This window comes from Erpetoichthys calabaricus, chromosome 14 (genome assembly GCF_900747795.2).
Source record: "Erpetoichthys calabaricus chromosome 14, fErpCal1.3, whole genome shotgun sequence".
NCBI classification, from domain to species: Eukaryota; Metazoa; Chordata; class Cladistia; order Polypteriformes; family Polypteridae; genus Erpetoichthys; species Erpetoichthys calabaricus.
In genome coordinates, this window is record NC_041407.2 from 73,824,894 (window position 1) to 73,851,853 (window position 26,960).

The 26,960-nt window shown below is 37.5% G+C and overlaps 1 protein-coding gene across 1 annotated transcript in view; it reads right to left on the bottom strand.

Moving 5' to 3' along the window:
- LOC114664917 (granulocyte colony-stimulating factor receptor-like) overlaps positions 1-26,960 on the bottom strand; it is a 34,034-nt gene that overhangs the window by 6,117 nt on the left and 957 nt on the right. The window contains exons 2-9 of the mRNA XM_028819236.2: positions 24,386-24,515; positions 20,616-20,803; positions 19,961-20,124; positions 18,429-18,573; positions 18,177-18,250; positions 8,508-8,724; positions 1,704-1,892; positions 1,480-1,581 (exon numbers count right to left, since the gene is read on the bottom strand). Coding sequence (XP_028675069.1) covers positions 1,480-1,581; positions 1,704-1,892; positions 8,508-8,724; positions 18,177-18,250; positions 18,429-18,573; positions 19,961-20,124; positions 20,616-20,803; positions 24,386-24,515 — 1,209 coding nt within the window. The remainder of the gene's footprint in view (positions 1-1,479; positions 1,582-1,703; positions 1,893-8,507; positions 8,725-18,176; positions 18,251-18,428; positions 18,574-19,960; positions 20,125-20,615; positions 20,804-24,385; positions 24,516-26,960) is intronic.

The window sequence follows — 26,960 nt, forward strand, 5'->3', positions numbered from 1 at the left end:
CCACTGCAAGGTGGATGGCCTCCCATTTTGTCTTTAGTTTTGCACCAGTGCTGCAGGTCAGGGATATTGTAACATAACTTGGTCAGACCCCATTCTTGTTCCTGCCACAAAAACCCTTGAAGAGAGACATATCAGTTTGTCTCCCGCAGAGTCCTAATGAGTTACAGTTTAGGAGATCAAATGAATAAGCAGGTGTTCTTCTGGTTCATTATGCCATTTGGATAAAGGTAACTGAACAAATAAAGTAGATGGACATGAGTTATGTTGAAAACACTATATATACATAAACTGCACCACTGTGCACTGCACTACAGTATAGTACACAAAGCTGCATTTTCAGATAATATCGCTGACTCACTACATATGCCTTAGCCCACCTCTTTTTAAACCATATCCTGGATATTATTGTTAAAGATAAATTATTTATAGCATGCTGATTTTATTAAATAAAGGAAAAATGAAATAAAGAGCTGAGAGGAAAATTTACATGAGACACTAACACCAATTTCCCCAATACAGTACTGTAGTTAGCAACCTAACTCTCTTTCTCTCCTCTCCTCTCCTCAAAAAATTAAAATAAAATATATTTTTTACATTCTTAATCCCACCCATCTTTTGTCTGAGCCTGCTTGTCAGAGATATTGGGGTCTATCTCAGACACATTAGGCTCAAAATAGCCCTCAATCTTTCGTCCAGTATAGGGTACATACAAAAACACACTCACATTCAGTGATACAAGGTCAATCTAGATTTGCCCACCAACTTCATATCTGTGGTTTTGAGATGTTCCACCAAGAGAAAACTCATCTGAATACAGGCAGAGATCAGGCATGAGCTTGAACCAAGGACACTAGAGTTTGGAGGAAGCGATGCCTCCACATCATCCTAAATTCAAAATGTGCTCTTTTCATTGCAGAGGCTGAATGGCACATAGTGCTTTCTTGGCAATATTAAGTGCAAGGTAAGAAACGCCCCTGAAATTGGTGCCAGTCCATTGTAGGGCACAGCCCAATTTGCTCCCTCTGTGCAAATTTTGAGTTGAGCAACTTAATCTGCACATCTTTGAGGCCACTTTGAGACAGGCACATGCAAACTCAAGGAGAACATGCAAATACCATGAAAACGTCTGGTCCCCTGAGCTGTCACATGTCAGTCCTGTAAACTTTGTACACATTTCCATTGAATTTCTTTTTGCTTTAAATGCAAATGTCAAATACATTAGATATGAGCTTGTTTCTTTTAAAACTAACATATTTATATTATAGAGAAGCTAGAGACCATATGAAATTTGGAAACATTTTGTAAAGAATGAAAGTCTGAAAATGCAAACGTATCCGATGGTCATTTCTTATTATAAATCTGAAGCAAAATAAAAGGTAATTTCATGGACGTGAATGAAAATGTAGGCAATCAAGTTAGCAAATTCAATATGAAAAATTGGAAGTTGCTATCCAGTGTTTCAGTCAGGTTTAAACCTACCCCTTTGTTTGAAGTAAGCATCTACAAACTGAGGGCATCCATACCCTTCCATGTATTGAGGATAAACTGCAACACGGTAAAGTTTAAATGGTTCCAGATTTCCTAGTAGAAAAGAGAAGAAAGATGTTAGGTACTGTTTTTTAACAGCAATTTGAAAGGCAACCTCACTGCCATCAAATATCGAAGTGTCATTTAAGCTGCTTTACATTAATGTAACAACATACCAGTTATATCCAGCTCTGTGACATTGGGGCCCACTAGTTTAAAATTGTTGGTGGCAGGAAATTTTTTAGACACTATCCACCATTCAATGACATAACCAGTTACAGGAAAGGACTTGGGGGAAGCCCAGTTAACCTTCAGGCCATGCTGTTCATTGATTGAGATTCTGATGCTTTCTGCCGGTTCCAGATCTGTTATAAGATAAAACAAAATTATGTTAGATATGTTAAGATGATAAGAAGCATTGTTAATTGCTCATAATGCTAACAACCCAGACAAATGACAAGCAACCATATTTTGGTTACACACTGTGACAGGAGGCGAACGTGATGTTAGTCCATCAGAGGTCCTAAGGTGCAATATTTGTGAAGACTCACATAAAACCTGCATTCAAGTCAGTGGTCATTTGCAGGGAAATGAGGTGGCGGAGTGGTGGCTCTGAGGCTGGGGATCTGCACTGGCAATCGGAAGGTTGCCGGTTTGAATCCTGTAAATGCCAAAAGGGACTCTGCTCTGTTGGGTCCTTGAGCAAGGCCCTTACCCTGCAATTGCTGAGCGCTTTGAGTAGTGAGAAAAGCGCTATATAAATGCAAAAAATTATTATTATTATTAAAAAATTGCATTGTTATACATTTTTTGTTCTGCAATTCTAAATTGGATTACAAGGGTCTGTTATGTTAAACTGTATATTATTTTTTGTAGGTGAATCTTACACATGATACGTGACTTACCCAGGGTCATAGTGTACCAAAGGGAGAGAATGAATCAGCAAACTTTGTGGTTTAGAGTCGAGTAGTGTAGCTGCTAGGCAGCAAAGTAAACCTAGATGTTAGGGAGTTGCGTATGGCCCATCTCCTAAAATGAATTAAGAGCACAATGGGCCACTCTGGCTGAGCTCCAGAGAACCTGGGTGGAGATGGAAGAAACTTCCAAAAGGACAACTATCACTGCAACACTCCACCAATATGGGCATTATGAGAAAGTGGCCATAGAGATGCATCTCCTCAGTAAAGGGTACATTGAAGCCCACTTGGGGTTTTCTAAAAGGCACCTAAAGGACTCTCAGACTTTGAGAAAGATTCTGTGGTCTGAAGTCAAGACTGGCATCATGTCTGGAGGAAACAAGACACTAGTCATCACCATTCCATACCACCAACAGTGACGTATGGTAGTGATAGCATCATGCTCTGGGGTTGTTTTTCAGCAGAAGGGACTGAGAGACTAAACAGGCTTAAGAGAATGATGAACAGAGTGAAGTACAATGAAAACCTGCACCAGGACATTCTGGACCATAGACTGGGTTGAAGGTTCACTTACCAACAGGACACAAAGCAAAGAAAACACAGGAGTGACTAAGGAACATTTCTGGTACCAATAGGAAGTAAACAAAAAAGCATATTAGGTATAGTGTTCCTGTTTGCATGATATATTAATGTATAAAAGCTGATTTGATAAACAATACATCTATGGCGTGTTTATTGATACACAAATAAGTAGCAAGTCTTGTCCAGATGCATGCCAGAACAAACCATTTAATTATAAACCTTTGCACTAATATGGTGAACTGTTATTAATACTTTGGTATTTTCATTAACATATTTTCCCTGTTATATAATTTTATTTACTTCAAAAGTTCAGTAAAATGAAGGAGTGTCCTTGAGTTGCCCAGCCATAGTTCAGGCATGGGCTCAATCAAACATCTCTGGGAGACCTGAACATGGACTGACAATTCCCATACAACCTTACACAGCTTCAGAGGATCTGCAGTGGGGAATTGCAGAAAATCCCCAAATCAAGGGGTACAGAGCTTGTTTCATCATACCCAAGAAGAGTCCAGGCTACAAAAGGGGCTTCAACCAAGTACTGAGTAAATAATTAGCAAAAATTTCTAAAAATCCTGTTGTTGCTTTGCTGTTCTCAGGTGTTGAGTGTTGCTTGGTGTAAGGAAAAAAATTAATTGAAATAATTTTAGCACAAGGCTTCAATATAGCAAAATATGAAAAAAAATGAAGGTGTGTGAATGCTTGTCTGAATCCACTGTATATGACTAAAGGCGGTAATTCAAATTTCCTAATTTTTTTATGATTGCTTCACAAAATAAGTAAATGCTCTTGTGTCATTTGCAACAGATGGTCTTTCTATTGAGTGTGGAACAACCAAGTATGCCAATTTGGGTCAAGCAATCCTGAAAAAAATGGCATTTAACTTGATTACATGCTTCACATTACAGTACTTTATATGGGGCTGCTGGTAGTGGACACATTGTTCTTGTATGTACTCAATTTTACTACTATTTCTGTAGCTTGTTATCATTATCATTATTACCTATTTTTACTAATAGTATTTGTTGTTGTGTTATATTTTCTTTGCTTTTTCTATTTGTAAATTCAGAATATAATTTGGTATTTTTATGGATGCCTAAGAAAACAATTACCCACAGTATATAATATTAACATAGGTCATATAATCTGGATACCATGATTACTTTGACACCTCTTTACTGAAAGATTAAGCTATAAATTGGCAGCTTTGATTTAGATGTCAGCAATTGGTACCAATAGGAAGTAAAAGAAGCATATTAGGTATAGTGGTCCTGTTTGCATGATATATTAATGTATAAAAGCTGATATGATAGATAGATAGATAGATAGATAGATAGATAGATAGATAGATAGATAGATAGATAGATAGATAGATAGATAGATAGATAGATAGATCCTTTTTTAATCCCAAGGGGAAATTCACATAAAGGAAATAAACGATAAATCTATGGCGTGTTTATTGACACACAAATAAGTAGCAAATCTTGTCCAGGTGCATGCCAGAACAAACCATTTAATTATAAACCTTTGCACTAATATGGTGAACTGTTATTAATCATTTGGTATTTTTATTATCATCTTTTCCTTGTTATATAATTTTAATTACTTCAAAGGTTCATTAAAATGTACAAATTGTGGGTTAATAAAGCAAATGGTATTACATTTTAATCATTTAATTAGAACAGACACATTTAGGGATCCTTTCAACTAAGTATTTAATTCATTAACATCTTTGATCAAAAGGATTGACCAAATAATTTGCAGAAAATATGTGTATATCCCCTAATTGCTATATACTCTCAGGGAGCTGCCTGGCAGGAATGAGATGGCAATGGATTGGCAGATTAGGAGGCTAAGATTCTGAAACCTACATGTTGTTTATAGTCAGTATGTAAAGCCAAAGAATTCTTGAAAGGACTCTAAGCCGAATCAATAAGTAAGTTCATGGGGAAAAAGCTGGTGACCACTGCAACAATTCTTTAGCAAAAGGCAGCAACAGTGAGATCCAACATGAGGTATACACCAGATATTCCAGTTTTAAATTCAAGTTTCCCTCCTCCTCCTTCTTCTTCTTCTATCTTCAGTTTAGATTGTTTCCCAGGACTTGTGGAGTGACTTTCTCTTATCTGCTCCCCTTCATTCTGTCATAGATTTTTCCTTTTCCCTCTCACTTTATAAAAATCCAGTCTTCTATTTTTATGCTGCACTAAACAAAGCCTCCTTAGAACCCACTTGTTTAAATTCAATATTGCTAATTTAACTGTATCTCGTGCATCGATTATATATCATCCCCACAAAGGCTTTGCTATGGGCCTTTCTTCTAATCTTTTCTGTAAGATCTGCATCTCTAAAGCCCTTGTCATACTTCTAGACATATGCTGCAGCTGCTCTTCCATTTCTCAATTCTGGTCTCATCTCTTTGCTCAATGCTGGCTATACACATACCTTTTCCTACATATGTTTATCTCCTGCTGGACTTTCTTCCATCACTATCACCTCTCTCCAGCAGAAAATTCTCTCTGTAGACCTTCAGTTGCCAGATCGGCTCTTGTTGAATCTATGGAATTCTTTCATGTAAGAAAGAACATTTTCATTTTTGAACTATACCTGAGAGAATCAGTGGAACTGTTCCTCTGTCTTATCTCATATCAGAAATTTTATGACCTTATAGCATTATTTAAATCAGCAGTCTCAAACTCTGGTCCTGGAGGGCCACAGTGGCTGCAGGTTTTCATTCTAGCCCTTTTCTTAATTAATGACCTGTTTTGCTGCTAATTAACTTCTTTTGAATTAATTTTAATTGACTAGCACTTGAAGACTCAGACCCCTTGTTTCTTTTTCCTTAATTAGCAGCCAAACAATAATAAGATACAAAATGGGCCAAAATATGACCAGCAAACTGTGTCCATCATACAATATCTGAAACTAAAGAAAGATGGAGGTCTCAAGAATGTTGATCTACTCAGGTTGCCAGAACGTTTTAACAGTGCTCTTAGAAAAGAGAAAATCAACAATTTTGGAAATGTATGGTATTGCACAATGAGTGCAGCAACAAGCCATGGAATTAAAGAACGGATTTAATTAACAAAACGAATCAGTGCCTAATTAAGCAACTGGTTGGAGTTGAAGGGCCTGATTTAGTTGGTCTTCTGTTAACTCACTCATGTCACATTTCATTTCTGCTTGGGTGCCATTTAAAGAAAGAAATGAAGCAATTCAGAGGAACGATCAGGGGAACAAGTCTTAAAAAAGAAGTCAATAAAAATAAAACAAAAAGGAGTTTTATTAGCAGCAAAAACTGATCACCAATTAAGAATAGGGTTAGAATGAAAACCTGCAGCCACTGCGGCCATCCAGGACTGGAGTTTGAGACCACTGATTTAAATGGCAATCTACCTGCACACAAAGGCTTTGAGATTAAAATTGGGATCCCATTATTTTGGCTTCTTCTTTATTTTTGGTTTTCTTGGGCCTTTCTTCATTTTCTTCCAGTATTTTTTTTTTGTGAATATGTTATCTAAAAATGTCTTTATACCATTTTGTAGGGATGCACCGACACAGAAACGGGTATCTGGTATCGGCCTTGATACCACATTTTCTAAAGTACTCGTACTCGTTAAAAGTCCCCCGATACCGGGGACCAATACCACGGTCTGAGAAATATCTATGTTTGAGCGGCGTGTAAGGGGTTAATCACAGGCGCCGAGTGCCCGCCCCCAGGCTCCGGCTGCAGCTCAGAGCGGGGAGAAGGCGAGGCGAGACACGTCAGCCGTGTGGAACTATTTCAAAGTGAATGAAGACGACAAAACAAAGGCGGACTGCAAATTGTGCTCAGCGAAATTGTCCAGAGGAGGCTCAAAAGGTAGCGCATTTAACACAAGTAATTTAATCAAGCACCTAAAATCCCAACACGACAACGAGTACAAAGAGTTTACCCATGCTTCTAAGCCAACACAACCCACGCTGCAGCAAACTCTTGCAAGACGAGAGAAAATGTCCAGAGACAATCCACGTGCTGTGAAAATAACACAGGCAATTATCGAGTACATTGCATTGAGTGACCAGCCACTCTCGGAGGTAGAAAATGTGGGATTCCTGCGTCTCCTCCATGTTCTGGAGCCCAGATATGATGTCCCAAGCCGCCGCTACATGACTGACATGGAGCTGCCTAAACTGCACGACTCCGTGAAAAAACATATCCACAGCCTACTGCAAGCCTCCTCTGCGTTTAGTTTCACCACGGATATTTGGACAAGCAGTGTTAGCCCCGTGTCGCTAATTAGCCTAACCTCCCAGTGGATAGACGAGAGTTTCTTGTTTTTTTTGTTAAATTATATGACTAAAGCTGTTACCTGTAAATTTAAATCATGTTTTTATTAAGTACTCGGTATCGGCAAGTACTCGGTATCGGCGAGTACTGAAATGCAAGTACTCGTACTCGTACTCGTTTTCCAAAAAAGTGGTATCAGTGCATCCCTACCATTTTGTGCTGTAAATGTTTTACTTTCTGTCTATTTCATAACACAATGAGATATGTGCAATTCTGCTACTCTAATAATAGGTAGCTCCCTTGGCTCTTTAAGGGATGCAAGGACATTAGGGCCTCTAGGCTGGTGGCTGTGTATCCATTTTGGTCACTACTGTCCCCAGACTCAGCGCTGGGATGGGATTTAAAGACTGCTACTTGTGAGTGTTTCGGAAAGCAAGTTACAATAAACATTAAGTGCCAAGAGACAAAGAGAGATCCAGATGAGAGGTGAGAGGTTGAGTGCTGTTGTGGGATTTTTGTACAAGGAAATTTCTGGAAGCCATCCAATATAGCAGACAATGATAAAGAAGCCTGTACATTGTAGGTAAGCCAAGAGCAATGGCCATTTTTAATACTTACTTTTCTCCCTTGATTTATCTCTCCATTGAATTTTGTAAAAATGAAACACCTGTGTATAATAACTCACTCATCTCATTGGAGTTCTTCCCTGCTGGGCCTGTGTCCAGAGAGCTAGCTGCTATTTACAGTATAATCACCAGAATTAAGAGTAAATATCAACTTAAATTGAACAGATGGTAATATGGCAGGAGACTTTGGACATTATTTATTCAGGTCTGAATTCTAAAAATCGAAAACAGGGTTAGTGCATTCTGGCTGCCAAGTTGATTTTACCATGTTGATAACAAGATGGTGTCTTACTTAGTTTTAATGCTTATGTCAGTTTAGCACAAGTTAACAAAAAAAAAACACTTGTTTTCTCTATTGGTTTTAGAGACCATCTTGCATTTGCTGCATTTATATTTGTATTTACCACTTTTCTTTTGATGGTTTCTTTGTTTGTTTGAAGAGATAAGGAAATATACAAAAAGTATTGAGAGCCTAGTAGAATAATGTCTTTATGCAAAGCATAGGGAAAAAAGGCAAAACCCATGCAAATAGAATTTAAAACACTGGAATGAAGGGGAAGTTGGAGATGGTAAAATCAAAACCCATACCTCTTCTTTTATCAAGGTTGACTTCGGTGGCAGCTGTGCTCCCTGCTGAATTGGAGGCTATGATATACACTTTGTTAGGCTTATTTTTTCGGTCAAAAAAGCAATTCAGATAAGATGTGTTGCAGATAATGGTCTCTGATTGCCCACTTCCTCTTGAAGGTTTAAAGTATACTCTGTAGGAGAAGTGCTTGTTTTCTGTTTCAATTCCTGGAGGAGGCTATCAAATAAAAGACAGAAAAATGCAGAAACGTTTTGCATCTAACCTCAATCAACAGATTAAACACAAATTATTAGAAGTGAAAATGTAATCTACCTGTTTACTTAACCCACTTATTTTGTTACACAGTTGTGAAGTTCTGGAGCCCAAACTGGCAGCAGTTTGGACCGTTAAATGGGATGCAACACACATTCACTCATTTTGGACCAAATCTTGGAAGAGTAACAGGGAGGTCCACATAGATAGGGGTCCATCTGACAATCAAACTTGAGGTCCGGAGATGTGAAGCAGTGTTTTGTCATGGTGTGTAAAGTTAAATAGTTTAACCCAAGGACTATTTTAATCTGTCACCTCAAGTCACCTGGTTTGCAAAACAACATTTTTGCTCCCAAAATTACATGATTTTGTACAAAAAGAATTTGAGCTTGTATATTCCAGTGGTTGAGACAAATAAATTTGTAGTACTACTGATTTCAAGGTTATAGAGTGTATGTATATATATATATATATATATATATATATATATATATATATATATATATATTGTGGAAGTCCAGCCCCGGACACAGACAGGCACACACCGATAGTTGCATAAAGCACACATTTTATTATAAATAATGTCCACAGCACACAGTGCCCTTGCACCAATCACCCACTTCTTTAAGTCTTCACTGCCTCCACTCATCTCTGCCGAGCTCTGTCTTCTTCCTCCCAACTGCAGCTAACGAATGGAGGAAGGCGGCCCCTTTTATTCCCCACATGGATGTGCTCCAGGTGCCTCCTGATGAGCTCCCTGCTGCACTTCCTGGTGTGGCGGAAGTACCACACGAGCACTTGGAAGCTTCCGTGCTCCATTCCTGTGGTCCCCATACAAACCAGGGCGGCTGTCCTCTTGTGGTCCGGAGGAGGAGTAGTCCCTCTCCTGGTCCTTCTAGGCGTCCCAGCTGGGCACAGCCCCCAGCCACCAACCACAATATATATGTGTGTATATATATATATATATATATATATATATATATATATATATATATATATATATATATATATATATATATATACATATATACATATATACATATATATATATATATATACATATATACATATATACATATATATATATATATATACATATATACATATATACATATATATATATATATATATATATATATATATATATACATATATACATATATATATATATACATATATATATATATATATATATATATATATATATATATATATATATATATATATATATATATATATATATATATATATATTGTCACACTTGGGTCACAGATTTGCACAAAAACACAGGAGGTTGTAGAGACAGGAACTTTATTCAAACACTGCAAACAAACATATGTCTCTTTTTCAAATGTTTAAACTTGCTCCTTGGCAAGACGGAGATGACAGTTCCGTCTCAGAATTAAAAGAATGCAAACATATCTTCCTCTTCAAAGGAGTGCGCGTCAGGAGCAGAGAAAGAGAGAGAGAGAGAGAGAGAAAAGCAAACAATCAAAAACTGACAGGTGCTGTTCGGACTTTTAAGTATGCAAAGTACCGCGTGGATTGCACGATAGATTGGCTGCAAGTAAGCCCAGCAAGCAAGGGAGCAATGTGAAGGTAGTCTTCTATTGTTCTGTTCTGTGTACTGCATTGTATTGTATTGACCCCCCTTATTTTGAGACCCACTGCACGCCCAACCTACCTGGAAAGGGGTCTCTCTTTGAACTGCCTTTCCCAAGGTTTCTTCCATTTTTTCCCTACAAGGTTTTTTTTGGGAGTTTTTCCTTGTCTTCTTAGAGAGTCAAGGCTGGGGGGCTGTCAAGAGGCAGGGCCCTGTTAAAGCCCATTGCGGCACTTCCTGTGTGATTTTGGGCTATACAAAAATAAACTGTATTGTATAGTCTTCTAGCATTTTTTTAACCTGTAGGGGTGAGATCAGCCCCCCAGCTCACAATATATATATATATATATATATATATATATATATGTATATATATATATATATATATATATATATATATATATATATATATATATATATATATACTAGCAAAATACCCGCGCTTCGCAGCGGCGAAGTACTGCTTTAAAATTTTTATTAAGAAGAAAAATAAACATTTTTAAACTGAGGGAAAATATACCTCCAGTTGTAATATGACCAAGCTGTGCGCTGAGCTTACTCTTGAGCATGCAACGTATAGTTGGCCATGTGAAAAGCAATCTTGCCTCAAATCAATGCCAACCTTTAGTAGGGTCTGTCCCTGAGACTTATTAATTGTCATTGCGAAGCAGAGCCTTACTGGAAATTGGAGGCGTTTGAATTGAAATGCGAGATCAGAGGGTATAACGGGGATGCGAGGAATAAAAACTCTCTCCCCTAAGCCACTGCCAGTAAAAGTAGTTGCCTCAATTAGGTTCTTTTGCAGGCATGTGACCTGAAGTCTCGTGCCATTACAAAGTTTCGGTGGCTGTAAGTTTCTCAGTAACATTCAAAATTAGATTATGCTCAGGAGTGCCTGGAGGATTCAGAGTGTGGAGAAACTCTACCGGATAGTGCACCGCGTCTTCCACTTCTACCACTGAATCCACGTGAATACTGTGGCGAAGCAAGGAAGGGAATGAAGAGACCGGAGCGACGGACGGCCTTACGTGGGAGGCGTGGGGATGGGGGACCCAATGCCGCCTCACACGGTGACCGAGCTGCAGGCTATGGACGTATATATGTACGTATATATGTACGTAAGTAGGATTCAGTTAGCGTTGGGAACCCGCGTACCAAATTTCTTGAAGATGGGCCCATAAGTAACAAAGACCGTTGGAAAGTTCAATATGGCGGCCGACAGTGGTGTCATACCACCGAAATAAGTACGTACATCAGTTTCGGTTAGCGCAGGGAAGCTGCCTACCAAATTTCGTGAAGAATGGGCCATAAATAAGAAAGTTTAACATGGCGGACGTTGTCGACTGTTATGACCGTTACGTGTAGAATTTTGAAATGAAACCTGCTTAACTTTTGTAAGTAAGCTATAAGGAATGAGCCTGCCTAATTTCAGCCTTCTACCTACACGGGAAGTTGGAGAATTAGTGATGAGTGAGTCAGTCAGTCAGTGAGTCAGTCAGTGAGGGCTTTGCCTTTTATTAGTATAGATGTAAGCTTATAAGTACTGCCTTACTTCTCTTTAAGAAAGGAAGATGTAATGATACTTGATTTAAACGATTCCATGTCTTGTTGGGTTTGCGTAGCTTATTGTCAATATCTTTACACCTGTTTTTTAAGACTTATTGACTGAAACGGGCTTTCACGAAAAAATTTAGGGCTTTGCTACAGGATACACCCTCCACAAGTTAAGGAAGTAAAAATAAAGGTGTATATTTCTGTTTTATTTAAACCTTTTAAGTTCATATGCATAGCCCCATTTGGCTGTTTTAGTTTTTTTTTTTTCTTTCTTCAGTAATATTTAATCTCCTTAAAGAAAAAGAACATATGCATTTTACTTTTTTTGTATCTCTTTAGTAATATTTTAGTGTAAAAGGATAACCAGTATTTAAACCTTTTATGTTACTTTATAAAGTTATTTTACTCAATGTTGAAAAATTAATAAGAAAGCTACATATTTTGGCAGCTGCTGCTTTAATTTTCAATGAAATGAAAAAAGCTCTCCAAGAGAAAACCTCAAAAAAAACCCTCATTTATAAATGTTTGCTGCAGATGACTTAACTGAAAATAAATAAATAGTTCCTATGTGTATAATACATATTTATCTATTTTACTTATGTCTTTATTCCAGCAATTTGCAACATCTGAGGTACAATTTGTTACATTACTTTTGTTTTTTGCAGCACAGGCAGGTGAAGTGACTTCCTCAGGGTCACACAGTGGTGTCAGTACCAGGATTTGAACTGACAAGCTCCGGGTTTGCTGAAATATTACTGAAGAAAGAAAAAAAAACGAAAACGGGCAAATAGGGCTATGCATACAAATGTCCATCCATCCATTATCCAACCCGCTATATCCTAAATACAGGAGCCAATCCCTGCCAACACAGGGCACAAGGCAGGAAACAAACCCCGGGCAAGGTGCCGCAGGGCACACACACCCACACACCACGGACAATTTAGAATCGCCAATGCACCTAACCTGCATGTCTTTGGACTGTGGGAGGAAACCGGAGTACCCGGAGGAAACCCAGACAGACACAGGGAGAACATTCAAACTCCACGCAGGGAAGCGAACCCGGGTCTCCTAACTGGCACCTTTCACTGCGCCACCATGCCGCCCGCATACAAACTTAAAAGGTTTAAATAAAAACAGAAATATATACCTTTATTTTTACTTCCTTAACTTGTGGAGGGTGTATCCTGTAGCAAAGCCCTAAGTTTTTTCATGAAAGCCCCTTTCAGTCAATAAGCCTTAAAAACAGGTATAAAGCTAAACTTGCCGCACCGCTATTCAATTACACTTACCTAATGCCACTCCTAAGGGGAGATACTGTGGGATCTGGACATCCGTCAAAGCACCAATCACAGGCCCGATTACAAAGCGGGAAGCTGTGATTTGTCGTCTCCCTCCCATGTAACAATCACAGCCCGTGTTACAACACACTATGTATATATGTATATATGAAGAGGATGGATGGATGGATGGATGGATGGATGTATATGTGTGTGTTTATGTATGTGTGTATATATATATATGAATATATATGTGGATGTGTATATGTATATACTGTTTATATATATATGTATATATGTATATATAGATATGTGTATATATGTATATATGTATATGTATATATATGTTTACATAACCTTTTTAACACACTACTTCTCCGCTGCGAAGCGTGGGTATTTTGCTATATATATATATATATATGTCAATGTATGTATGTATATATGTATGTCTATGTTTATATATATATATATATGTGTATATGTATATATATGTGTATATATATATGTACATATGTATATATATATGTAGATGTGTAAATTTGTATTTGTATATATATGTATATGTGGATGTGTATATGTATGTATATATATGTATATGTAGATATGTGTATATGTAGATATGTACTGTATATGTATTTATATGTTTACATAACCTCTTTAACACACTACTTCTCCGCTGCAAAGCGCAGGTATTTTGCTAGTATATATATATATATATAAACTTGTATCTCGCGAATATGGTATTGCAAACGGCAGCGGGAGCGTTTCTATAAACTTAATTTAAACTTACGGTTTAAATCGTGCTTTGTTTCCGCAGTAGCGAAGTGATCACTCCTGCTGCGTTCAGTCAGTTCACGTGAGCCGCTCTCTTGTGTGATGTTGCGATGTCCACGGCTTTATTTAATGTCAGCTAAGACCCGGCACTTCAAAGTTTCTCGCTACAGCAATTTTAACTCCGTTACAAAGTGATCCAAATGTCGTTTATACCTCATGTCTTCTCATTAAAATTGTATCTCGCGAATATGGTATTGCAAACGGCAGCGGGAGCGTTTCTATAAACTTAATTTAAACTTACGGTTTACACCGTGCTTTGTTTCCGCAGTAGTGAAGTGATCACTCCTGCTGCGTTCAGTCAGTTCACGTGAGCCGCTCTCTTGTGTGATGTTGCGATGTCCATGGCTTTATTTAATGTTAGCTAAGACCCGGCACTTCAAAGTTTCTCGCTACAGCAATTTTAACTTTGTTACAAAGTGATCCAAATGTCGTTTATACATCATGTCTTCTCATTAAAGTTGTATCTCGCGAATATGGTATTGCAAACGGCAGCGGGAGCATTTCTATAAACTTAATTTAAACTTAGGGTTTACACCGTGCTTCGCTTCTTATTGTTTCACTGCCTTCTCAATTGTGTAATGAATGTTTTCTTCAGCGCTCTTTGGGGCTCTTCCTTGTTTTGTACGTACTGCGTTCACAGTCAGTTCACGTGATTACGTGGGAGGCGTGATGACGCGATACGCAACTCCGGCTCCCACGGCCAGCGAGCTGCAGTCCATTACAGTATATGGACAAAAAAGAGGTTCCAGTTATGACTGTTACGCTTTGAATTTCGAAATGAAACCTGCCTAACTTTTGTAAGTAAGCTGTAAGGAATGAGCCTGCCAAATTTCAGCCTTCCACCTACACGGGAAGTTGGAGAATTAGTGATGAGTCAGTCAGTCAGTCAGTCAGTCAGTGAGGGCTTTGCCTTTTATTAGTATAGATATAAACAAAGGAATTTATCTTTTTACAGAAGCTAAATACATAAAGTAAAAAAAAAAGGATTGGTTCCAATATAAACATATTGATCTAGATACATTGAAACATTGCTTTGCATAGATCTGTTCACTTGAGATGCATCCCTCTGGATATATACATCAGTTCAGATATACAGTATATACATTGACTTGAACAGATCACTTTGGATGTACAGGCAGGTATAGCTCGGCCACCCAAGCGTAGCACCTCAGTTTCGTTTTATCATTCCCAGAACATCCTTGTCAATTTTTTACGTTTTATTAAAAAATTACATACCTGTCTGGTGTATTTTATTTTGAAAGTCTTTTTGGTTTGGGGGTCCTCCTTTAGAGTTCACTCTTATTTTTTAACAAATCACACAGATCCTTTCCTCTTTGCTCACTCGGTCCTGTCCCTTTAAATTCAGTCTATTGCTGTTTTTCTCTGTCCTCTCTCATCTCAAATCCTTATCAGTTTTATCTTACACACAAAACAGAATGCAATTGATACTTCAGATGACATTAAAAGAGATGCAATTGCACTGTACCATTCTCTCTTGGTCCATATATTTACTTTCAAAAGTAGTCTTTATAACATGTAGTGTGAGTGTCATTAAATAAAGTTGTCATTGGTAAAATAAACGCTGGAAACACTAGATCACTAGAAGAAATCATGTATAGAATATATTCAACTACAAATGACAATCATAAGGTTTTCAGCCTGAAAGGAGTATTCTACAGCACTGATTTTACAAATGGCCAACGATTAGGTCCAGCATATTAAAATATGTGAATGACAAGTTTCTAGCATTTGAGGTTCATATAGTGTACATTTCATGTTTCCTGAACCAAGTCAACATAGAATCTAAAAACTGCAAATTCAGTATTGTGTAATTATTGTATTTCTAACATTAGAGAGAAATATTTGTTCATAGAGTCATTCTTGACTAGTTAACATGTTCCAGGACCAGTTCCCTTTATATCCCAGTGAATGACAAATGCTTGATACTTGGTTATACTGTTTTTGATGTCCACATTGACTTCATACTGAAACAAGTGACATATACTATAAAGCACAAATGCTAGAAACTTGTAATCCACATACTGTATTAGTAGTGCAAAAATACCCCTTTCAATTTAAAAGATTAGTCTGTCACCTCATAGCTTCCAGCCTAGGAGCACAGAGGAAGCCCGTGGGCTGGACTGGGGACTCTAAGTGCCTCAAAGAGTGTTCTCTATTTTTGTTAGGTGCACCCTGGAAGTTGTGGTAGAATGGATAGGGTGAAGACTTGCCCCAAAAGGTCCACAGAAGGGTACCCTAAGGCAACTGGAAGGGGAGAAATCATATCATTTAACACTCATCTGCATTCAGAAAAGGAATATTGCACTTTAGAGGGTTTATCTGTTGTGGAATCAAGCCCATAAAGAGCTGAAGAACAAACACAGACTAGCTAAAATTACTTTTTATATTTGCTATGTAGATATATTTACATATATATGTATATATGTATATATATATATATATATATATATATATATATATATATATATATATATAAATATATATATATTAGAGAGAGAGAGAGATAGAGAGGAAGGATAAAATACATCCCTGCTGGGAACATGGAGGATTCATTACCCAGACAGGAGGCTGAAGCAAAACAAATGCATTGTGCCCGGCTGATATCATTTAACAGATGGACTAGCAGAAGTTGAGAATCAGGAGCTGTTCTATTCTCCATATGCAAAATGGCAGTGGTCCTCATATGGGAACCCAGTCAGGACACCTGCAGGTGTACTTGGGCTATGGATTGTGAATTTCCCATTGGGATTAATAAAGTATCTATCTATCTATCTATCTATCTATCTATCTATCTATCTATCTATCTATCTATCTATCTATCTATCTATCTATCTATCTATCTATCTATCTATCTATCTATCTATCTATCTACTATCTATCTATCTATCTACAGAAATGCAGCCCTGTCAAGGTCCCAATGTACCAATAAAGGGCATTGTCGGAGAAGGACCTCTCCACTTATGGCCCAGAAGTGTTTCCCAAAGGATATGATGGAAGCACTCCCAGGTCCAGCATTAAAGAGTGATTGATGCTTCATATCATTGTCAGAGTCAGGATGCAGCCGGTAAAACTCAGGCGGTAATAAGGAGGAAGAATTTGTTTTGTTTTGTATAATTGTGGGTGATATTGAAGAGGTGTTTGTAAAAGAAATGCTTGTGCGAATAAATAACGTGTATTTTATTCTAAAAACATCTGGTGCTTTACTATGCCTTGGGTTTAGGACTCACTGGTGCCCTTTGTGATTACTATATACATATATGCACACACACACACATATACAGTACTGTACATATGTGATGAAGCAAATGATGTCATGGTTGAGATGGGTCTTACCTGGCCAAGAAGCCAAATTAACGGATAGTCAGGAAGTGACAGTATTCCCTGTGTGTCTCAGGAGGTGGACATGGAGGGACGCTTTGGCAGTAAGTACCCTGAGCTGCCATTCAGCAGCTGTGGATGGACATGTTAGATGGGGAAGCAATCCGGCTGGTGTGGTTGGCAGTCCCTTTCCTCATCGGGGGGCAGAAATATGGGACAGTCCAAGACTGCCTGCTAATGGGCAGATTACTTCCCTATACACTAGGTGGCAGCATCCCTTTTGGTGGGTCCCGGTATAAACACAGTCAAGCATGGGAGTTGCAATCCAATAGGGCTTCCCTGTCATATTCTCTGGCAGCTACCAGAGGGAGATGTCAGGAATTAACTGCTGAGCAACCTGCGTGGTTCTGCCTATCCCAGAAGTGTTTCCGGAAGAGAATTGATTGAGCATAACAAGTACTCCCAGGTTGGGTGTTATAAGAGAGAGTCCTCCACTTGGCCAAGCAAATCAGGAGCAAATTAGGACACTTGTTTGGGGAAGAGTGATCGAGTAAAGAGAAAAGGAGAAAGAAAAGGAAAAGAAAATGATTTGTTTATATAAAGACAGAGAGGTGTAAGTATTAAGGTATAAGATGAATATTTCAAATGGCCTTCATAGGAGTTCTACACAAAGATCTACAATGATATATATATATATATATATATATATATATATATATATATATATACAGTATATATATATTACACATTTGTTATCTAACCAACAGAAAATAAGCCACACTGCGTATTGCTGCATGTATTTCTTTTACCTTCCAGAATAGCTGTATTTCACCATTTCTTTCATTTTCCACCTTGAACCAGTAATCAAGCTTTCCAGTGGGAGCTAGAACAAAAGAATAGAAAGCAGATCATACTGTGTTAAATGTACCATCTGACCTCTTTAACTAAGTCTTTATAAGTATCTCCTTAATACTAAAAAGTAATATGATTTGTGATTTTCAAAATAGTAGACTTTTGCAATATTTTACATATATATATATATATATAAGAAATAATCTTACGCCTTATCAAGGTGTTTCCAGTTTTTTCATTGCTCCATTCGCTCCAATATTCAGAGGATGATTTGAGACGCATCTGTAATCGATATGTGGTACTGGGTGCAAGTCCGCACAGCTTAATAGTCGCATGCACAATGGCACTCTTAACCTGAAGCAGATAATAGCATATAAAACCATCTGATATCTTTCTTGCATTTTTGTTTGTTTAGAATGATTATTTGAAATGACTATTGTCAACCCTTGCTTTGACAGTCTGATTAGAAATGAGATTAAAGAGTAATATGGAGAATATCAATTACTAAGAAGAATCGGTTAATTTCTTTCTAACAATGTGCCTGTGTTTCTGTATAGAAACTTATTCCTGCCACTCAAAAAATAATGTTTAACTGCATTTTTTCATAAAGGTATTACCTGATGTGGTCAATATCTTTATACAGGCACATGGTCTGGATATTCTGTGCCTGTGATGGCTAGAGAAGGATAGATTAAGTCAAGTAACAAAAACTGAACAAAAGCTATAGGTATAGGTATATTTTAAATCATGCATATGCTGAGGGGTAAATTTAATCCAGTTTAGAGTCACAGGTGATTATCTCAGAAGCACTGGGTGTAAGGAAAGAAGCAGATGTGATAGATGATACCATAGTCCTTTGCAGGACCCAGTCACACAGCCAATCAGAAAAGGGTGTGTTGTGAATTTTTTGATATTTTGAAACAGTGTGGTCTGGTGGGGCAGTGGTTAGTATTCATACCTCGAACACTCTGGGGCTCAGGTTGGGGATGGAAAAAGGGGATGAATGTTATTTACTTCATAGCACATAAAGGACTAAACATTTTTTCTTAATTGAGAAGTATTCCTTACACATTTCCAGTATTCAAAGATCATGCAGACCTCATGGAGACCCTGGAACCATGAGTCAGGAATGCTAGCTAACAGTCTGCCAATGTTAGGCCTCAGCGCAGGCAGAGTTAATGTGGGTCCTATAACATCTGCTCAGTTCTTGTCACTTGATTGCAAGCTATGCACGTCCAATATCTTTGCAAATCAATGCAACAATTTTGTGAAATAACGCAGTATGTTTGCAAAATTTCAACTCTACAATACTTTTACAAAATAATTGTTTTACAAAATAATGTAATACATTTTTGCAAAATAACACAATTGTTTTACAAAATAGCGCAATACTTTTGCAAAATAATGCAGTACTTTTACAAAATAACAAAATAATTTTACGAAATAATGCAAAATGTTTAGAAAATAGTGAAATACTTGATTGAAGTAATTCAATAATTTTTGCAAAATAACACAATCCTTTGCAAAATAACAATATAAAAAGATTTCTTGTGTGGCGGGAGTTAGCTTCTGATATTTCTCACTCAAATTAGGAAAGTAAGTAAGTCTGAATCACAGTTAAAAATTGGAAAAAAAAGGCTTAATTGAATGTAAAGGCAATGTAGTTTATCAAAAACCTGAGGATAAATATGATTCATGTTAATCTACAGAAAGGCCATTGAAAAATGATTTGCCTGTGTACCTCTCTCATTTGCCATGTTTGTCCACCTTCGGTCATGTAGCGAACTTCACCTCTTAAGTCGTCGAGCCAGTGCAGGAATTCTGGAATCATCCAGTGGAGGTTCAAACAATTACCAAGCCCAGTGTCGGTTTCAACTGAGTGGATGACTGGTGGATCTAATTTTACTAAGAAAGATAAGAGAGGAACAAACACAATTTATAGCATAGACAGGAGTAATTATCCATAGTTCAAGATAAATTACATTGTGACAGCGCATCTTTCTTTATCTCCAGCTTTTCTTACTTCTGTGTGGCTACAATGTGTTTGACCAAAGCAAGAGAGTGTCTGCTATGGTATCCAGACCAAGCCTTAGTTACTGCCAAGGAGCAGACACAAAAACCACCTCATCCTCAGAATTACAGTCATCTCTCTGTCATCTGGTCCTTATTTTATACAGAAGTCGTGCTGTCACTGCACCATAACAGACACACACACCTAACACTTCTGCAATGTGAAAATGCTGATGAAGTTCGCTGGGATTAGCCTATATGTGCTGGATGTAATGAAAAGTGGTCAATGAACTATACTATATCAAAATCAAATAAAATACTGATAGAAGAAGACACTAAAAATCACTAAAATAGCCAAATAAATTAACAAAATGATAATTATTTACCAGCATCCAAGGGATCAAGGCACAGACTTTCTGAAGTTTGGCGTCCTAGAGTATTGTTCACAGTGATGTAAATATTAATTTCAGAGCCCAAACGAAAGTCTGCACGTGGAAATGTGCACTTGTTGGCTCCTATTTCTGGAATGCAGATACGTTCCTTCTCAGAGCATTTGGGCCTGCATTTTCCATTGCTAAATAGACGAAGAAAAGAAAAATGGATATTCACATATAATGCTTACTTTGTCATTTGATTATAAGTAATAATTCTGTATTCTCATGTTCCTCAGCCTTCAGCTTGCATATCCTCTGCTTGTGTCTCACTGATAAGGGTGAGCCTGGTAAAAAAAAAACATCTTCTTGCTTTACTGTAAGTGAACCTGTTACACAGTAACATACAATGAATTTGCTTGTTTCCCTTGGCGGTACATATGTAGGGTTTCAGTTAAACATGTAGGGTTTGCAAATTACCCTTTGCAGATAGAAATCAGATAAAAATGCAAAAAAAAATAAAACAAACAAACAGATTGTGACTGCTGATAACAAATATTGAATCTAAGAGATCAAGTGCAAGGAACTCCTTTTGATAATGCACATTAACTGAAAACTTCTGAATTTTATTTATTTTTCATTATTTTCTGTAATGACTGTAATTTGCTAATTGAAGTATATTTGTCATTGTTATACGTTACGTAGAGGTCGGGACCACAGAGTCTGAATGGACCCCTGCTAAAGATATTAGTAGTAAAGGCAGCTGCATAGAGCTATGACCATTATGGTGCCAACCTGATGATAGACACCAGTGACATTGGAAGCTGCCAGGTCCAAATTAGAGGGTCCCTATATTTGATTGAGAAGCTAAAAAGCTTAAGGCTATAGCAGTGGAGTGGTGAAAATTTATATGTGGGTGAACTTTCATAAGGCCGTGTAAAATGATTAGCATTAAATAGTTTCTGGTAAAGCATTCTGTGACACAGAAAGTGTAGTTCAGACTGTATTGAGGCTATCTCAGGAAATGTTGACCTCAGCTGGGGATGTTGTCTTTGAGGAACTTTGAGGAACTCAAAAACCTGTCAGACGCATCCTCTTTGAAGGCCACAGTGACAGAGGCATTGGTTGGAGTTGAGTCAGTCTATTTGGCTGTGATGATTTAAGAACTCAACAGAGTTAAGCCTGCAGGGGTGGATGGGAACTAATTGAAAACCATGACAGCACTAGAAGGTATGGGAGTGTTCTGGCTAATATGGCACCTCAATGTTGTTTGGAAGATGCTGACCAAAGCCATCTCAAAAGGTGAAGTGGCCCACATTCCACAATCTGCAGTCCCCCCCTCACACATACATAAAAATACAAATACACACAAATAATTTAATGCCGCAACACAGACAACTTGAATTTTTATTCATGATGAATTATAAAGTTATTAAGAGAGCAGATGCTTTGTTCAGAACTGGAGGCAAGTGTATCTTACATCAACTACCTCATTAGGTGCAAACTAAAAGTTATTGGAGAGTGCAGAAGGCATGAGAAGAGAATAACAAAGCAGATCAGGGAGAATGCAAATGTGCAAAAAAAAATGCTAGTGAAACACCTGAAGGTATCAATAGCATTAACAGCTTCGCAGACCAGCTAGGTAGCAATTTCATTACATCAATGCTATTCCCTGCTGCCACCACTCAACACAAGAATCCCATGAGAACACATAGCATAAATCCTGCCAAGGACACCGCTCACTTCTTGAGAAAGCCCCGGCACTGACAGTGCCTCAGGACTGTTGGACTGGAATGGTAATCCCCATTTTCTAAAAAAGGAGGGAGAAAATGTTGTGATCCAACTACAGAGAAATCACAGAGTCCCTTGAAAAACCTATACCAAAGTACTGGAATTGAGACTCTGTCTGGTTGATGACTCTTATAGTCACAAGAAATAATGTGGATTTATAATTGAGACTCTGTCTGGTTGATGACTCTTATAGTCACAAGAAATAATGTGGATTTTTCTCTGATGAAGCCAAGAAGATAACTCCATCCATCAAAAGCAAATGTTCAAGTGTTAGGTTCACAAATTGGATACTCTGAAATCCTCAGTCACACCTTGATGTTTCTTCCATGAAAATGAAAATCTTGAATATTCTGCCACAAGGACGAGAAAGGGCAAAGTAAAAATTAAAACCATTAGTACCAGAAGATGAGAGAACATGAAGTCAAAAAACAAGCACAGGAAAAAACTAGGAGATGCGAAAATGCCAAAGCGTGACTGTCAAATTGTTAAACTAGTATCATAGTCAAGAAATACGCAAAAGGCTTAACTCCCTAAGAAGATGTTCCCTAGCTAATGAGGAATGGTTTAGAATCACAATTCGAAACACCACCATCTTAAATAGCAGTGACACAATAATGTCACATGTTTCATTTGGCTGCCACATGGGTAGCATTAGACACCATTACTGACAACAGTATGGCTGCAGCTATCAGAAAATGCATGGAATGGAGGTAACTGTAGTAGAAAATCAAATAACAAAATGGTGGTGCAAAAAAATAAACATTTAAAAAATATTCCCAACCTCAAAATGAAGGGTAAAAACTACAAAATACATGCAAACATATATTCTGGACATTCCGAAATGATGGAATTACAACACACATATATAGGTGAAAAACCACTTTTGGTCCACACTGAATCGATCCATCGTAATGACAATATGTGAACACAACTCTCATGCCACAAAATACAGGGAGCAAATGGCTGATCATTGGTCCTGAATCCACATAATCTTGCAGCACCTTCTGCTAGATGCTAGGGTTGAAGACGTTAAGCTTTTTCCAAGTCTTCAAAGCACAAACAGACAAGAGTGTCAAAATGCCTTGACCCCTGAAATATATGTGTAAGGCCAAAGAGTTGGCTGACTGTTTCTCAGCTAGACTGTGATCTTCAGCTTGCATTGGAAAGGTTTGTGTGTGATGCAGTTGGGATGAGAATTAAGGCCTCTAAATTCAAGGTCATGGTCCTTTCCTTGAAAAAAGAGGCAGTTTTTTTCACTTCTGGTAAGGAGTAAATAACTACCCCATTTGCCCCAGGAACTTGTTCATGAGTGAGGGTAAAGATAATCATGAATCGGCACAACAGTAGCAGTTTTGAGGACGTTGAACCAGAGCGAATGTATAGCTGAGTGCTCATACAAAACTTGAGATTTACCAGTTGGTCTTCATTCCTATCCTCAGTTATGGGCAGGAGCTTTGGATATTACTGAAAAAATGTCATTACAAGTTCAGGCGGTCATACTGTGGGGCCATTGTAGGGCTGTTCAGTTATTCCTCGTGATAGAGTGAGAAGCTCAACTGAAGGAGATATATCTCCCCAGCAGCAGTTGGAAGGCATTTAAGAGCATAGGGTGGTCTGGTCTGTCAGAATATTACTACTGAGACCCTCTCTAACACAAGTGGAATAGAAAAGAAGGTTTATGAGGAGGAAGTTCCCTAAATGTTCTATTTATTTGTGGCATTTGTCAAGAAAAAATGTTAACCTTATACTTCATTGTTTTAAAAAGAAAGTAAGTCCTTTCTAAAAAGTAAACCAATCATACAAATTGGTGTCTAGTCCAAAATACGAACTGCTAAAAACACAGGTTCACAGGTTCCAACATTTCTAAAACCCCAACTTTGATAAAGTAGACATGGAATGGGTTATATTGGATTGGCCTCTGCAATGCATGTAGATGTGAATCAAACTTCATGTACTGTAAACTTGAACTGAGCAGCTTAGGACAACTCAATTACCATAGTGAAGCATGCAGGACTACGTCTATTGGAATAAACGTGTTGCTGTCCAGATCCCACCAGCAGGAAAGTGTCCTGGGTTCTGTCAGATTTGTCATGCAGGCAAGGTTTTGAGGTTCAGAAGGTGGACCTAAAAAACATTACCAAAGGCAAAAGAATTATAGAATTAACAATAAACCAAACTGCAAAATACAGAAAATGTCATGTCTTACTTTCAATTGAAGAAGTAGACTATTAGTCACTTTAAAGAATTTTTGTCTGATTTATCAGGGTGTGTTTTGATTATTATCTGACTCGTCAACATAATACTTTAAAACTTGACATTTTTCATTACAGTGCTGAGCAAATCTGAAATTTCCTAGAACTTTAGTGTAATACTGTTTAAATTTAGTTAGAAACATTTACGAACTGCATGTTTATATAATAAGCATTTATATGAAACATACTGTAGATAGATATCCCTTATGCTTTACAAGGCAAAACAGATTTCTTTGTAATTTTTTAACTTTTGGGAAGGTTAGAAGAATTGGATTGTTACCAAGACTCCATTTTGTCTGCAGATCTTTCACTTCAAAGTAAGTATATTAGTCTCCAATGGTGCAGGTTGCTGTCACTAATGATCCCAAAGCAACCATTTTTGAATTATTTGACACATTGCCCCATTGAGAAAGCTCTGACTTATTTAAAGATTCAAAAATAATATGGAAATGGAGAAACATATTCACAGGTTAGACAGATTTCTGGATTGGGATGATCACATTAAGACAAGAGCGCAGATTATTTCAGAAGGTTTACCTTCAGCATTACGGTCTCAGTTTTGTGCTGCAATAAAGGAGCAGCACTAGATATTTTGATTGAGATTCTTTAGTTTTTTCTGGGCTAAGGCCTCTCAACTCAGTTGAGCCTGCAGAGAATTTGGGGTTTTATTGCAGTTAGTCACTTAATCAGTGGTTCATTTTTATGTTTAATTGCACACGTTTTTGAATTGGATCTTTTGATTCCCATTTTCAGGCTGAAGATTCAGAATAAGTGTGCATGTTGGGTTTTGTTTATTTAGTAAAACTGAGTTTTGTTAAAGAAAATTAATTTATAGAGCCACATTTTGCCTCTTTTGTGTGTCTATTACCTTCTTTGCCTAAACAATTTTTAAATGCGGCGATAAAATTTAAATAAACCAGTATGGGAACCTGTGACAAACTATAAAGAGGAGCTGTAACTCAGTGTCATTGGTACCTGAGCATGTTTGAGGCAATTTAACCAAAGTTTTGGAAAACAAACTATAGGAAGAAGGCTGAGATAATCCCTTTGAGGGCCTGTGTTGCTGACCAAACTTTCTGATCCACTGTTTAGTAGTTAAAGATAGTTAGGGTGGTGTCCACCTTTAACTGACCTTAGCATATCTCCCAGCAGTAAGAGGTGTATGGTGCCAAAGGCTCTTGAGATTGCAAAAAAACATTATTTTGGCGTAGCTGTTTGTCTTACCTGGAAGTATAGCAGATGGATAAGAACATAGGAATGACAAGAGCAAGCCATTCAGCCCAACCTAACTCATCAATGTCTAGTTACATAATATTTACAATATATTGTTGGGTCAAGTTTTTAAGGTCCTCAAAGTAGAAGCACAGCCTAAGAATAGCCTCCTGTGATTTGTTCTCATGCTATGTAAACTAATATCCCATTAGCTCCTTAATTGCTTCTGTACACTGTCTGAATGTGGACAGCGATGAGCCATTCACTTCTATGTTCTTCTTATAAGGTGCTTAAGTTAAGTTAAAGTTAGTCTCTTAAATTTAGATTCCAATTTATGTATTGAAACCTAACATTTTTACTTCCTATATATAATAGTTCATAATTTCATCTGCCACATATCTGAACAAGTCTGAATTCTGTCCAGGTCCTTAGGAAATGATTCTGCTGATTTAAGAATATTTGTCATTATTACTAGTTTAGTGTCATCAGCAGACTTTAGCAGCTTGGTAGTTACAGTTTAATTAAGATAATTTGCATAAATTAAAAAGAGCAATGGCTCTGGGTATTGATCTGTGAACGTCACCATCTACAACATTACCTAAATCAGGAAATATTTCTTTCACCATAACACTCTGTTTTCTGTATTTGAGCCAGTTTTACACCTAATGTGACTTTGTCTGCTTGAAACCAGCCATGAACCTGCCTCAGATGTTTATTTTCTATACTGGAGTTTTTGTTTTCCTTTTTTTCAGTGTAAACTGGAAGTTTAAGCTTCAATGTTAATAAACTTATTGTCATAATTAGTTGGTCTCATTGAAATTACTCTCTTTTACTGTGTATTTATCCTCATTTGTAAGTCCATGTATGTGAATTGTGAATAGTTTAATCATTTCTGTTGTTGCATTGTAGCTGAAAGTACCAACTGACATCAGAAGATGGAGTGTAAATAATAATCAGGTAGACAAGATTTAGTAATCACAGCCCAGGATGTGAGATAAGAATCGTAAATAAAGAAACTTAGCCAGAGTGTCAGAAACAAAAACAGCTGAATAAGCCAAGGCCAAACAATTAAGACCTAAATCTTAGTCGAGGGTCTGAAAGGAGC